Source organism: Elephantulus edwardii, unplaced genomic scaffold (genome assembly GCF_000299155.1).
Source record: "Elephantulus edwardii isolate Elephantulus edwardi_28Jun2011 unplaced genomic scaffold, EleEdw1.0 scaffold00075, whole genome shotgun sequence".
In the NCBI taxonomy this organism is placed as follows: domain Eukaryota; kingdom Metazoa; phylum Chordata; class Mammalia; order Macroscelidea; family Macroscelididae; genus Elephantulus; species Elephantulus edwardii.
In genome coordinates this window covers 11498208-11514975 of record NW_006399825.1, presented here as the reverse complement: position 1 = coordinate 11514975, position 16768 = coordinate 11498208, and the positions used below count along the sequence as shown (strand labels likewise).

The window sequence follows — 16768 nt, the reverse complement described above, 5'->3', positions numbered from 1 at the left end:
CTTTTGATGAAAAATGTGATGTTGACCCTGTTACATTTGTCATTCTTGGAATTTACAGATGAGAAACTGAGACAATGAAAGATGTGTAGTGCCTAACTGCATGGAGGTAACAGCATCACACTTTGATTTCAACCCCACCAGTATCTAAGGCAGAAGATCAAACACTATGCCCTCTAAAATTTTGACATCAAGAAGACAAAAAAAATCCATACCACTGGGTCATTAGGCAGGATCATCATAGGGAGAGAAAGGATTGAAACTTCCATTGATTTCATCTTGGATTCACAATCAACAGACACCCTTGGTACCAGTGGTTTAGAAATAAAAAGATGTATTGCATTGGGAAAATTTACTGTCACAGAACTCTCCAAAGTACTGAGGACCAAGACTAAGGAGCGCCTCATTCAGGCTATGTTTCAGTCACTGGCCATAAATCTGAGAGCTGAGCAAAAAATAAAAATGACAGAAGATGATATTTCATTGTGATTTTGATTTGCATTTCTTATAGCCAGTGATTTGGGACATTTCTTCATGCATTTGTTGGCCATTCGAATATCTTCCTCTATGGAAATTCTTACCATGTCTTTTGCCCATTTTGTAATTGTGTTATCAGTCTTTTTCTTGCAGAGGCCCAGGAGTTTTCTACAAAATTTTATTATGAGACTCTTGTCTGAGATGGTATTGCCAAATGTTTATTCTCAGTTTAGAGTTGTTGTTGGTTTCTCCCCCCTCCCGCCTGCCCCACCCAACACGTTGGAAAAAAGGTTTTGATGCATAAAAGGATTTAATCTTTAGAAGGTCCCAGTTGCAGTAGCAAAGTTTAACAGGACAGAAAGTAATAAAATGTTGAAAAGGATGTGGCAAGATAGGAACTCTTATGCATTGTTGGTGGGATTGTAAAATGGTACAACCATTCTGGAAGATAGTTTGGCACTTCCTCAAAAAGCTGAACACAGAAATTTTGTATAACCTAGCTATTACATTTCTTGGAATATACCCCCAGAAAATAAGAAGTGAGGCTAAAACCGAGACTTGTACACCAATGTTCATAGCAGCATTATTCACCATCGCAGGAACATGTAAACAGCCCAGATGATCAACCACAACTGAATGGATTGAGAAGTTATGGTACATTCACACAATGAAACACTATGCAACACGCAGTAGCAATGATTTTGTAAATTACTACCTAACTTGGGAGGGACTAGAAAGCATTATGTTGAGTGAACTAACTCAGTTCCACAGGGGCAAATACTGTATAAAGCTGTTACTTCAGGATTAGTATGAGGATTGAAGCGGTAGGGGGAAGAGTGGAAGCAGAGGGGTGAGAACGGGTTTGGGAGGTGGGGTGTTAATCTAGGGTTGTACAATTTGATGGGTGAAGGCATGAAGAAAATGGGAAGAATCTTGTGTGAAAAATAATGTATTTGAACTATGCAAATAAATCAGTATAAAATAAAAAAAAATTAAAAATGACAGAAGAATAACTGATACCTTTTAAGCTGTGGTGTTGAAAAAAAGCACTAAATTTCCCATGGACCACCAAAAGAACAAATGTGTATGTCTTGGAGAAAGTAATACCATCTCAGAAAATAGAGTTATAATGAAAGCGTACAGAAAACTCCTGGGACTCCACAAGAAAACGACTGATAACACAATTATAAAATGGGTAAAAAAAACAAGGAAAGAATTTTCACAGAGAAAGATATTTGAATGGCCAACACACATGAAAAAAATGTTCCAAGTCACTGGCAATAAGAGAGATACAAATCAAAAGCAGAACGAGGTACCATCTCACTCCAGTAATAGTGGCAAAGTTTAACAGGGTTTCAAGTAATAAATGTTGGAAAGGATGTGGAGAGATAGGAACTCTTATACATTGTTGGTGGGATTGTAAAATGGTACAGTTCTGGAAGGCAGTCTGGTGCTTCCTCAAAAAGCTGAACATAGACATTCCATATGACCCAGCTATTCCGCTACTTGGAATATACCCTGAGAAAATGAGAAGTGAGGCACAAATGGAGATTTATACACCAAAGTTCATAGCAGTATTATTCACCATTGCAAGAACATGGAAACAGCCCAAATGTCCAAACACAAATGAATGGATTGAGAAATTAGGGTACGTTCACACAATAGAATACTGTGCAGCAGGCAGGAGAAATGATTTTTAAATTAATACCTAACTTGAGAGAGACTGGAGAGCATTATTCTGAATGAACTCAGTCTCATGAGGACAAATATTACCTAAAACCATTATTGTAGAATGAGTATAAGGATCCAGAGGAGGTGGGGGAGGGTAGAAGCAGAGTAATGAGGATGTGCATGTGGATGGGGGAGATTAATCATGGATGGACTTTTATAATTTTATGGGTGGGGGGAGGGAAATTGGAAGAATCTGTAAATAATTTTGTAAATAAGCTAGAATTAAAAAAAGAAGAAGAAAAAAGAATACTCCTAGAGGCAAGAATAGCAAAGCTGCTTCTCACATATTTTGGGAATGTTGTTAGGAAAGCCCATTTCTTGGAAAAGTAGACAAACAGTGAAAGAGATGTTGACTCTCAATAAGATGGACAGACACAGAGACTGCAGCAATGGACACAAGGATGTCTGAGATAATGAGAATGGCACAAGTTGAAACAGGGTTTAGATCCATTGTTCAAAGGGTTGTATTCAATTTAATGGCACCTGACAAGAAGTTCAGGATTTTTAATTTAAATGGAATAGACTCAAGGTCATATTTTGCTTCTTGTGGATTTATTTTCATGTTCTTCAGTTTTCATTTGAACTTGCATCTGAGTAATTGATGGTCTGTTATACAGTAAGTACCTAGTCTGGTTCTGACTCTTGATACTGAGCTTCTTAATGATTCTTCCCATAGATGTAGTCAGTCTGATTCCTGGACTGACCATGTGAGGACCATGTGCAAACTTGTTGTTTGTATTTGTTAAAAAAAAATGCTATGAATAAATAATTTAATGTACAAAACACAATGATTTAAATGAAAAAAAGGATATCACCCACAAAGAGAGGAACAGATCATTACAATGAGAAAGGAGAATAAAAAAGCCAAAATGGATATAAGAAACTATGAAAAGTGCTATGACATTAGTGTCGAGAAGACAAAGTTAAGAGTTGTTGAAGTAAAATAACTGAACAGAAGATTACAAAGGGTTTCTAGAGAAGACATAACAAAGCATTATAATGAATTATGTCAAGAACCAAAGAATAAAAAGAGAAAAAAAAATGCTTAGCATTTCTCAAGCTGACATAACTAAAATACCAATTCAAGCCTTGAGTTGGAATACTAAATAATGCCATGGGCAACATCTTACATGATCCAGAAAGCATTAAAAGAAGATGGGAGGAATACAAAGTTCACTGTAGCAAAAAGAACAAAATTTCAAGAAGTATCTTATGAACAAGAGCCAATGGTAACAGAAGAAGAAGTTCAATCTGGACTGAAGACACAGGCAAAAGAATAAGACTTCAGGAATAAATGGGATACTGATTGACATTTTTCAACTAACAGACACAATCTTGGATGTGCTCATTAGTCTGTGCCAGTAAATTTGGAGGACAGTTAACTGGCTGATTGACTGGAAGAGATTCATATTTGACTCCATTCCTAGGAAAGGTGATCTAACAGAATGTAGAGATTATCAAACCATATAACTAATAGTACATGAAAGCTAATTATTACTGCAGGCATCAAAATGACTGAAACAGTATATTGACAGGGAACTGCCAGAAGTTCAAGCTAGATTTACAAGAGGCTGTGACACTAGAGATATCACTGCTGATGTCAAATGTATCCTGGTTGAATGCAGAGACTATAAGAAGAATGTCTATCTGTGTTTTATTGACTATGCAAAGGCATTTGACTGTATGGAACACAACAAACTATGGTTAACACCAAGAAGAATGGGAATTACCAAGAAACGGAATTACTGAGAAGAATGGGAATTACAGAATATGTAATTTCATTCACATGGAATTTATACTTGGACCAAAAAACTGTTATCTGAACAGAACAAGGAAACACTGTATGGCTTAAAATTGGGAAGGGTGTGTATCACTGCTGTGTCCTTTTTTCACACCTATTCAATCTATAGGCTGATCAAATAATCTGTGAATCCAGACCCATGAAGAAGAACACGTCCTCAGGAGCAGAGGAAGGCTCATAAACAACCTGTGCCGTAGATGACATGACCTTGCTTGCTGAAAAAGAGGACCAGAAGCACGTGCTACAGAAGATCAAAAACTATCGTCTTCAACATGGATTGCATCTTAACAGCAAGAAGACAAAGATCCCACTGGGCCAGTGGGAAACATCATGATAGATGGAGAAAGGATTGATGCTGTTTATGATTTCACCTTGCTTGGATCCACAATCAACAGCATTGGTAGCAGCAGTCAGGAGATGAGGAGACATACCACTTTGGGCAAGTTCACTGTCAGGAATCTCTCCAAAATACTGAAGAGGAAGGATGTCACTTGGAAAACTATAGTGCTCCTTATTCAGGCCATGTTTTTTTCCAATTACTTGCTATGCATCTGAGAGCTAGATGATTAAAAAGGATGACAGAAGAACTGATGCTTTTGGGTTGTGATGTTAAAGAGTACTGAATGGACTGCCGAAAGAATGGACAACGCAGCCAGAGTGCTCTAGGAGGCAAGGATGACAAATTTCACCTCTCATACTTTGGGCATGTCGCTAGGAGAGGCTATTCCTTGGAAAAGGATATCATATTTGGGAGTATGGAGGGTCAGAGAGAGAAGAAGATCTCCATTGAGATGCATTAACACTGTGACTGCAGCAACGGGCTCAACAGTATCAGAGAGAGTGAGGGTGACACAGGATAGGACAGGATTCAGTTCTTTTGTTACAGAGTCGCTATCAGTTTAATTTGACTCAGTGGCACCCAACAACAAGAATTATCGAGGGTAGAAATGAGAATGAATCAGTGCAAAGCAAAGAAGTACTTTGTAAACATGACACTAACTAACTTACTTCAGTTTAGAAATATGAAAAATCATTTTTGATAGAAGAGATTTCTTTTATAAACATGGAGTAAAATTTTGAAATTCAAGAAAAAAATGTATTCACGGAGCTAAGCCAAAGTATACCATTCAAAGAGAAATCCAGAGCGCTCACTTTAAAACTGTCATACAAAAGAAGGGGAGAGGGGGCAGTGTGAATAGAAAGTAAAAGCAGTGAAGAAACCCTGAAACCCACAGGGCAGAAATTTATTGGAAATATTACGATTCATATTTGCTAGCAAGTACTCATATCTTTTGAAGAAAATGGAAAGAGTACATATTACAATTAATTTTGGGATTGGAACTGGTTTTGCCTCACTGTTCTAGTCAATTTTCTCATTAAAAAGAATAAATATAAATTATTAAAGAAATAGCATCAAGTATAAATGAATGTTCTTAACTCATATAAAGATAATACCTTAATGCATTCTTGATTTTCTGTGATGTCAGGAGTTCTGTCCGTACACCATTCATAACTTCTCCATCTCCAAAATTCTGTGAAGAATCCTGTAGTGAAACAAACCTGTAAGCACGTCGGTACACTGAACTTGAAATGTGAACAAAAAAGTCTCAACACAGGAGATTAAATGGTTTTACTCTGAATATGTATGGTATTCTCCTATTTCTTTGAAGCCTGGAAAACAGGTGTTAATCCTTTCAAAGCCTTCAATGTTCTTTCTCCCAGTTTAGTTTCTGAAATACTCAAATGAGCCATTTACACATGGCAATATGTTAAAAGCTTTAGAATATATCATTTACCTGCTGCAGTCAAGTCATATCCCACAGAACAGTATATATTTGTCCCACAGGATTGCCAAAGTTATAAATCTTTACGGAAGCTGACCGGCACATCTTTCTGCTGCAGAGCAGCTAGGAAGTTTGAACTGCCAGTTTTTGTGTTACCACCGCAGCACCAGGGCATGCTTTATTTGGCTTCCTGCTTATTAACCATAGGCTTGGATGAACCAAAAGGAGAAGGTATGTTAAGGGGAAGAGGCCACTGACAGGTGATGATGTATTTATTAACTTCAATGCAGCGTACTTGCTTGCACCTCCCACGAGACTAATATAAGACAGCAAAATTCATTTTTTAAAAAAATCTGCCTGCAAGGTTACTTCTGTTAAAAAGAGTGGTAGGAACATTATAGGAAGAATTATTGGAGACTTGTTACTTTGCTATTAGATTTTGAGTCTGAATATAATTTTCACTAGGAAAAGCTAGAATTAATCATTTCCTCTCTAATTTTGTAAATGCTTTTCCACTACAAAGAAGTAAAAATTCCATAGTTCTGCCCTTCAAGGACAGTAGCAAAGCTGGATTAGTTATTAGCCAGACCCGTAAAGAGGGGATAGGTTCTGGAAAGCAATCCTTCTTCGTTTTTATGTGCAGTCAAGTTAACTGAAACTCATAAGGGTCATTATGCACAATACCTCTGAGTTCGGCCCTAGCCTGAGCCAATCTCACTGTCTCCGACACACCTACTCCCATTACCGAAGTCACATTGTCAATGCATCTCACCCAAGGTTTTCCTCTCCAGTGCTGTCCCTCCACCCTTCTTAGCATGATGTCCTTCTCCAAGGACGGTCCCTAATGGCCATGTGCCCAAAGTATGTGAAACAGAGCTTCAAAATTCTTGCCTCCAAGAAGCAGTAAGACTATTCTTTGTTAGGTCCTGATTGTATGTTAACAGTGTCATTCTGCTACAGGACCACTCTTTCAAAGCAGAGGTCCATCACTCAACAAGTAGTCTTTGTTATGGCTCTCTTGATTACATTTTAAGAAATCACATGGAAAAACAATCATTAACAGCCATGGAAGTCAATAAGAACATTCAAGGAACTGAAAATATTGCAACTACAAAAAAAAAAAAAAAAGTAAAACAGGATTTGAATTAAAGGGCTTAAACCTAAAAGAATTAGCCTAAAATCTAAATGAAAGCAAGATGTAACAACAGCTAAAATAATTCCTCTTAATGAAAAATTCACTCTTTGGTTGAGCAGCAACACTCCTTGCATGATTTGATGGTACTGGAAGGGGCATGCCCAAAGTGGTGCTGTAGTTAAGGAGTGGTATAAATCCAACAAAGTCTCCATGGTAGAAAAGACCTGACGATATGTTTCTGTCAAGATTACAGCTCAGAAAACCTTATGGGACAGAATATAATCTGCCATACAGGATCACTAAGAATCAGAATTCACTATATGGCACACAACATATTTTCCCTTATAGGATCCATGGTCAGTTTCTTCTTGGCTCCAACTAGTATCTTAGCTCAAATAGTAGCATGTTAAACACTCATTTCCTTTCTTTTCCTCCCCAACACCCCCCAAGAACACTCTGGGGATAGTGCTGTTTATAAGTTTGAGCTTTGTGTCAGGTTAAAGAATACAAGCCTTGACAACAGGACTTTTCCTGGTAGCTGTCAGATCAAATAACAAAAATATTCTGGAATGGGGTTTTTGGTAAACTCTAAATTCATTCTTTTCTCCAGTGGTTGTCTGAGTGCTAATTTTCACAGATACTCTGGTTGCAAAGTTGTTAGAGATAAAATGAAGGGATATTAAAATATCAAGCAGTTCACTCTTTCTAATGAGATTTTACTTTCACGCCTCCTCCCCAGAAGATAAATGTTCCCCTAGTTGCCGTAAACTTCTGATGGATGAGCTGAGTTGAAGAAACTTTATTTAAATAGTTTTTGCCAGTGTTCTCATTGCTCTTGTGGAATACTGTATCTTTCCAGGAGTGTTTTTTTAACATTCCGAAAGTACTTCTCTGGAAGTTTCACTTTTACATATGTCATATTTTAATGGTAAATTGGTGCTGGCTGTGGGTGGCAAATGTCTCTTTCTTTCTACAAAGTAGGTGATGAGTGAGTTTGAACTGCTGGCCTTTCTGTTATCAGCTGGGTGCAATAACTATTGGGCTATGTGTGCTCCCATATGAGTATGTTGACAAGCATGATGCTGTCTCTCAGAAAGACAATTGTTATTTGATCTGAGAAAGACAAAAGCAAATGACATGATTTTCAAGACCTCAAAATTGTGCTCTGAAGTCACACAATATCCCTGGGATTCCTTTCTGTTGATGAATGGCAACGTACTGAGTCTGGTCAGTATTCATGGGAAGGAGAATCCCCTTTGACCTTTGACAGTCAAAGGATGTGAAGACATATTTTTTTTTAATTGCCATAGTTACTTATAGAAGTGATGCATGAGATGGCCATGTAAAGAGGCAAAGAAGAAGTTCAGAAAAACCAACTAAGATTAGAACAGTTGGGTTTTTCCTTTAAAGCTCTGGAAGGTCTGCCTACCAACACCACCCCAATGTCAACTTCACTTTAAGCAGAGTAACTACACTTTTACCTTTTTTGATCATCTGAGAACATTCTGTAATATTTCTCTTCAAGGGAAAAAAAATGAATTTCAAATACAAAATGTCATTGCAAAAATAACAACTTTAGAAAATAACTGGAGTCTAGATCGGAACTGATGAAATATTCCTTTATATATTGCATTCCTCTGTGGTTCAGCTGTTACTGTAAAGAGCTTGGCCTTGTCTAAGGACATCTGGTCTCTGCCTTTGGCCGAGAAGACAAATAATCTCCAGGCTGTGAGATAGTATGACTTATGTTGTTGTTACGTACCCTCTAGTATGACCCACACTGATCCTATGAACAACAAATCTGGACCATGCCTTACCCTGTACCATCCTCAAACTTCCTGACACACTAAAGCCCACTGCAGCAGTCACTCTGTCAATCATTTGGTTAAAGGTCTTCCTCTCTCTGTCGACTCTACACCTTTCCAAGTATGTATGATGTCCCTCTCCAAGTAATAGCCTCTCCAAGCAACTTGTCCCAAGCATGTAAGGAACACTGGCTACAATTTCTCTGAGACATATTTGTTTCTTCTTTTGGCTCTCCATGGGATAGTCAATGCTTTTCTCCAAAATAGGAGTGGCTTTTTACCTGAGATCTTTGGTCATGCTGAATAGTCTTATCATGTATTATGTGATGGGCTGACCATACACATATCATCTTGGGATACAGACTGACTATGTCCCAAATGCCAGCACCATGATGTAGGTTAGAATTTTGAGTCACACGGTATTTGTAGATTGGAAGATAATGACATGAAACAATAAACTTACACCTTTATGATGAAGACTGAATAAAGTTGTGGACATCAAAGCATAGGTAAGCTTAGTGTTGACAGTATCCTATTTATTTTGTCACATGTCAATCCCAATAGAGTAGCAAACCTAGTTCCATGGGGAAATGACAACAGATGCTCTGCCTTCTGTATGTCTCCTGGATTCTGCTGTAAGTGTTTTTTGCCTTGGCTGACTTTAATTAGTATCCTTTCCCCATAATGAATCATAACTTTGATCATAAAAGCTTTCAGTAACTACTCTGATTTTGTCAAGTTGAACCTGAATTGAACCTGAGGTGTTTGGGGGGCCTTTCTCAAACTTGGCAGGTAGTATGAGGAATGAAGGCAGTCTTAAGAAACTCTGCTGCCTCTGATATCTTCATTGATCTAACACTCCCATCAGCCTAGTTCTATTTCTTAGTTTTCCATGATAATGAGGAATGTAGCAGGGCAGACACAAATACAAAAATAAGTGGTCGTTCATGAAAATAAAGTTTTTATGTTTGGCTTTAGAAATCTTCTTGGATATCAAAATTACCAGGATATCAAAGAAAAACAAATGGAGTATTTGCTACAAAGTTTTAAATATCTGTTTTGCCTATCTGTTTCCTCTCCAAGTGGAATTCATTTCATCCTTTTGCCAAGACAGGAAGATAACATACTTTCTAGTTCAAATCAACAATTAGCAAGGTTAAAGGATTTCTATCTTCTAGTTCTAGTTAGATGGTAAGTAAAGATTCTATTTATGTCAACAAAGTACTTAATATGCCAAGTATATGAAAATGTCAATTAGAATTTGAAAGCAATATTGGGCCAATTGCAATGTGATAATACGCTCAAGGATAATTCTGAGCCGACTACAATTTTGGAGCAATCATGTCAATTAAAACAGACTTAAAGGGAACGCACACATTCACAGATTTGCATGCTCCGATCAAGAATTTTACTAAATATAAAGGAGCACCAAAAACTCTGCCTTTTCACAAGCTATCAAAAATGATAGCAACAATAGCTTACGATCTCAACTAAAGGACAGTTTTGTCATCTGCCAAAATCTTTCCTATCTTGAAGTAAGAAAATTCTCTGATATTCTCCAGAGATGGAATAAGCAGAGAGAGGCTTAGGTCTTCCTAAAGGATACAAAGCCAATTCCAAACTTATTTCAACCACGCTGGAAGAACATCGTGCTGAGGACTTAAGGGCAAAGGCAGTTTAATTACTAATAAGGCGGATGAAATATTTTTTCTAAAATCAGTCAATTATTAACAAGCAGCAATTTAAGGGTACTTTTTTGCTTGGCTTAATTATACGGCGAAATTAAGAGTTATGAAGTAACACCTATCTAATTTTTTTAGATATTTTCTCATACCATATTTCAGCAACTTTGAGAAACATCCACACAATAATGACTTTTAAATTTGGAAGGAAAGGAACAGAAATAATCCCAATTACACAGAAGTAAAGTCATAGAAAATGGTGTCGAACAGCCACCATATTTCTTCAATTTGGAGTTCAGGAAATATTAATCATGACTTTAAAGTTAGAACCTTGCTTCTGGAACACACAGTGGTTTTGAAAGCTCTATATTTAAATTTTATTAATAAATTAGGCTTTTAATGTTGCTTTAAGTAGAGGGATGTCATCAACTCCATAAAATGTAAGAGCACAGGGCTATTTCAAAATTTATTTTTGCTTTCTCCGTTTGCCCACACGAAATTCTTTTCTCTCTATAATAGAGTTCAGCAGGAGGCTGTGTCGTGCTAACTGGACAGAGCCCTTCCAGGAGTTTGTCCTTTACCTCTTTTAACAGAGGAGGAAATGATCATATGTGGCTTTCACAACAGACAAGCTTAATTACTACAATTTTTTAAAAGTGAACATTTTTAGCAACACTTTCAGGATCACGGGAGCATTTCTGACAGCCAGAATGAGTTGGATTTAAACATCACCACACTATTTTTAGCTTTAAAATCAACACTTACATAAATATTCCCAAACCAATTAGCAGCAGCTGGAAAGTAAAGGTGTTTACATTTAGTTAGCACGGGCAGTAACAACTGTAAGTGCTCACAGGCGGCAGGCGAAGGGCGAGCACCCCTCTCTCCAGGGATGACGATGGCATTGGCACCAGGCTAGCATTTCATAGTTCACAGTTGGTATAAGTCACTGGTTTCATACAGAAGTGGGTGCCAATATGAAGCAACATCACATTACATATCCCCAAGGATACATAATGCTCTGGATAGCATTTTTTTTTTTTTTTCAGAAGAAAAGGCTACCATTGCTTTTCTCTGGTCAACCACAGCTACAAAAAAATGCCAAAGTTTTGGTTTTCCTCATGTAAGAAGTCTTTGGGTCGGGTCGCTATGAGTCAAAAATGACTCGACGGCACATAACAACAACAACAAGTCTTTGGAGGATGCAAAGTGTTTGGCTCTTAACCGAAGGTTGGCAATATTGGAGTCTACCAGTTGAAAGCCCTCTTAAGCGAGTTCCTTAGTACTAGCCATTGAAAACCCAGTGGGGTCCAGTTCTAATCTGACACAGTCGGGGTGAGGGGTGACCATGAGTTGCAAATCTACTGGGACACGACTTCTGTTCTGTTTTTGCATTTTTTATTGCTCAGATGAGAACTAAAATTGATGTCCAAATTTTACAAAGACTTGTCTTCACTTATAAATCCACTGATGTCACATTGATTTCAGTTCTTAATGACCCTCGTAGAATGCAACAGGTAGCTCTGGTGGCCTAGTGGTAAGAAGCTGTTCTTCAATCCCAAAGGCACACAGTTGAATCCACCAGCTGCTTCACGGGGGTGAGATGAGCAATTTCCTCTCATGCGATCTACTGTCTCTGAAAATCTACTGTAGGGTCATCTATAGGTCAGTCCCAAGGACACAAAACAAAAATAACATAGAAAGCTGTGACAGCTTAGTGGTAAGAAGATGTGCTGTGATTCAAAGGCTTTAAATTAAAAGCTACCAGCTGCTCCGGGGAGACAAATGGACAGTACTTTCCCCATAACATTTATAACCTCTGGAAACCTACTGGAAGACTAGCTATGAGTCAGTTCCAACTGCTGTTGTTAAGTGCTGTCCAATCGCCTGTGACTCACAGTGACCACAAACACAAAGGACACGTCAGAAGTGTCCGATACAGTTTCCTCAGCTGTAATGTTTCGAGAAACAGATTTTGTTTGAATGGAAAATTTGCCATCAACTAAATGCTTGGAGCCTGCACCACCAGAGTTTTTCCTATTTACTTATAGGTGTTAATACGTGGCTTTGATTGATTTCTTTCTTTCCCTCAATGTGTTTCTCCATACTTAAGACCGCTCGCCCACAAAATTTTCACTGCAAGTGAGTTATGTTTCAAAAGCTCAGGTGCATTTTTAAACAAGATTTGCATTCTGAAAAGTCAACCACAAGTTTCTTTTGAAGGTGCACATAAATTTTAGAATGAGAGTAATAGAAAAATTATACAGAGGAAATTTGAACGTTAGGTTATGAGCCTGGAGTTCATACATAAACATAACGTAAATTTTAACATAAAAATTCTGGGCATGATTTCAGAATATTTGTTTTACTTTATAGAGTACGAATGTCTGTGCTGCAGTATAAACAAAATGTATTTGATAAGCACACATATGAAATTAACATGTCATTTTGTAGTCAAGCACCGTTATTCATGCTTGACCTAATATAAACTCAATATAAATATGAGCCTTGAGCAATGTCTTGCTAGGAACTATCTGTTGCCTTCAGAGATAACATTCATAAAAAGTTTAAATCTTTCCACTTTAAAATATCAAACTTATTACATATAAATATGTTTGATTATGTATGTGTATCATTAGTTTGCATAATTATATAACTAGAAATTGACTAAGAAAACAGCTAAGAATCTTAAAAGTACTAAATTACAAATTGCTTATGCAAAAAACTTTATTTTGTTCATTTTCACTTCTATTAAGTCATGATTTTCATCTATAACTCTGGGCACACACCAACAGTGTCCCTTCCCTCTCTTCCCCACGTTTCTTGCCCAATTTTGGACGCTGTCAAGCCAGATTGTGACTGGAGAGATTTAATTTCTAAATTTCCCAAATGCTGCTAGTTCAGGAACTCTGGTTTGGGAAAAAAAAATAATGTGGACTTCTAGTAGGTTGTGTAGTATAATTAGATTTAGGAAAACTCCAATATTAATGTCTTGGGAAGAATAGGGCTGATGATGCTACTGTAGTGCATCCTTTTTATAATTAAAGCTCACAGATCAACTCACTGTGTTGTTTTCAAGTTGGAACTAACTTAAGATTTGGTTCTCAGAGTCACTAGACATAAGGAAACACCAGCACTAGAGGAGACTGCCCCTTTTCTTCCTCAGAGCAGCTTGTAGATTTGAACTATGTGCCTTTGGGTTAACAGTGAAAACTCTCGAACCAGTAGGCCACCAGAGCTCCTTTAGAAGTAAGGAAACGAAAATGCAGAGAAGGAACATGACTACCTCCCCCGTCCCCCTTTTACATAATGAGATAATGACAAAATCAGTATCTAGATCTTGATTCTCTACTGAAGCTCTTCCTATTATATCACGCTAAACACTTATTGATTTAGAGAATGCAGACCTTAGTATTGATTTTCTGGATTGTTCTTTTCTTTAACTGACATTAATAACTGCAATAGTAATTTGGATATAATTAGCTTTTCTTTCAAAGACCTCAAAATATTTCACACAAGATAAAATTTATACTTACAAAAACTCTAGACCTCTTCTTGGTATTGCTATCAAAATTTTATGAGTGGAAATATCTAGGTTATTGTTGTGTACCATCTGGTCAGAACCAAAACAGAGCTGACTCTCCAGAGATTAATGTATGACAGAGGTCAAAGAAAGATTCCTGCTCCCTTCGGCTGGTGTTTCCTTATGTCTAAATCCAAACACATTAAACCTATTATCATATAAGGATTCTTATTCACTGGTTTTAGGAAACCTAAGAAAGGAAGTAATTCCATAATGAAACTGTAAAGGAAATGATTTGCAAAGAAATTATCAACAGCTTGATTATGCTAGATATCATGTTCTAACAATTGCATTTTCAAAACCTACTATTGAAACATAATTAGTTAAGTTATAAATACCATGCTAACTAGAGCCTTCCTAATCTTGAAAGCAAGTAAAAGGCATTCGCATTAAATGGTTAGTGACATATCTCAAAGCCTTTGTGTGCACATATACACACAATTTAGCCAAGGATATGTTACCTTAATACAAAGAGCAAAACTGGAATCAGTTGAAACAACTTTGGAATTTTTAAATATACTAAGTATTAACACTCCATTTGAGTGCCTTCACAAAGATCATGCACTTTTTGGATGACTTACCACACAGGGTGAATCTCACTGACATTCAGCATAAACATGGGTGAATTCACACCTTGTCATCTAGTTTGTGTCTTAAGAGATGCTGAAAGATTTTAATAATGGAGGTTGTGATTGTGAGTAATATTGTAAGGTAGGTAAAACTAAGCTCTGGTGTAACAAAGGAAATTAAGTTTCAATAAAAGTTCTATCCTTGTTTTGCCAAGTAATCAGAAACCCAATCTTCTGGCCCTGAATTCCATTATCTTTAAAATGGAAGAATTCTAAGATAATGGACAATTAGAAAAAAAATATATATGTATCTCACAACAATCTAGAACAGGACAAACATTGCAATGTGATTCAGGGGAGAGAGACAGAAGAAAAAAATGTGTATGAATGAATCTTTTTGTAAACCTTTACTGAAATTGCATTTTGAAAAATTTGATCTAGCTGAGAGGCATTTTTAAAAAACGCCATATTAGTTAATGAAATTATACCAAATAGTAAAACAAATGCTGAATATGTATATATCCAAAAAATTAAGGTGTGATTATTCATTTGAACAAATAAATGTTTTGTTGGAAAACTTGAGAAGCAAAAATATAGATTTAATGTATATACTTATCTATAGATAATATTTAATCTACTTCGTGGAGGCAAGGATTTTGAAGCTCTGCCTCATGTATTTTGGACACATGGCCCGGAGGGATCAGTCCCGGGAGAAGAACATTATGCTTGGAAGGGTGGAGGGACAGCACAGGATAGGAATTCCTGCCCCCTCCCGGCCTCCATGAGAGGGACTGACTCAGTGAATGGGGATTGGGTCTGTTGGAGATGATAAGATTGGCTCGGGATAGCGCATGGTTCAGAGCCAGTGTACATAGGTTCAATATGAGTTGCAGGCCCATAAAAACAACCACCACCACCATATTGATTTTCGTATCACTTCTAAAAGTGTGCAAATTGATGACATGAGGCATACATACTTAAAATATTCCCTTTGTATATTTTTTCTTAGTTTTCCTATGACCTTTTCTCAGATACTTCCTTTCCTTTTTAGAGATAAAATTTAGTTCACTGGTAAGATTTTCTACTGCTCTGGTCTAGACTTGCGAGGACAAAAAAATATAAAAGCTTAAAAATAATATATATGTTTGTATACATTTTGCTTACTGGATTTTTTTGTGTGAGGTTTTCCTTCCTCCTGATTTTCATTTGTTTGTTTTTCTAGAATTGAGTCAAATTGCCATGCTTAAAGTTGATACTCAGCAGTCAAAAACAGCAGTGAAAAATGAGGGACATAAAAGCTGTCCCTTTTGTAAGAGGTGAATGAACTAGCCCCACTGATCAAGCTCATCTGAGTATCAAAAGTGGAAACTGCTACTGATAATCACGATCAGTGTTTCAGCAGCTCCTTTAAATTTCAACACAGGCCAATTCCAGGGGGGATGCTGCTTCCCACTCAAATACATTCAGTGAAAAGCTGCTTTAAAATCTTTAGAATTCTGCAAGTTCAGAAGTTCAAGTTATTTCTGCAGTACTTATTTTAATGTTCATTGTTTCCTATACATACTCAAATAATACATTTCAAAGAATGCAAAGAAGAAAAGTGAAAAATGTTACTTCCCATCCTCGCCAACAAAGGAGTGCTACACACACTGAAAGATGTTCATAATCTGCAATTTGATTTACAATTGGATTATTTCTTCCTTTGAGTTGTCATTAATTTTATCCTAGCTCTTTGGACTCAAGAACTGCTGAGGCCAAAGCTCGGGGGTGCATCAAGGTAATGCTCTGATTTACTGGATGGGCAGAGATAGTGAAGGACACAGCACTGTCCCATACGCATCTGCTGTAGCACATCCCACGACCACTATAAAATACAAACAAAGGTATTGTTAACATCGCCACCTCTCTTATTTAATTTCTAGTTAAAGTTTACAATCTTCCTCAATATTTAGACTGCAACTTTGTGAAAATGGACAGCTTCTTAGTACTAGGACTTAATTTATTACTAGAAATTATCCCTTAAAGCTGGTAATTTTAAAACTATCTGAGGAAATCATAGCAATTCAGCAATTACCTCTACCCTCCCCCCAAAAAAATATAGAGTCTCAATTTAACACCTCTCATTTTACTGGCTCAGAGATAACTCAATCCGCTATACTATGGTAAAAAAATACTGCATATACTGAAGTAAAACTATAAAAGTT

General features: G+C 37.0%; 1 protein-coding gene across 3 annotated transcripts in view; it reads right to left on the bottom strand.

Annotated features, from left to right (window-relative positions):
* Nucleotides 1–16768, bottom strand: part of PARD3B (par-3 family cell polarity regulator beta) — a 1417836-nt gene that overhangs the window by 724157 nt on the left and 676911 nt on the right. For all 3 annotated transcript variants that reach the window (XM_006889111.1, XM_006889110.1, XM_006889109.1), the window contains exon 5: nucleotides 5462–5550. In XM_006889111.1, coding sequence (XP_006889173.1) covers nucleotides 5462–5550 — 89 coding nt within the window. The remainder of the gene's footprint in view (nucleotides 1–5461; nucleotides 5551–16768) is intronic.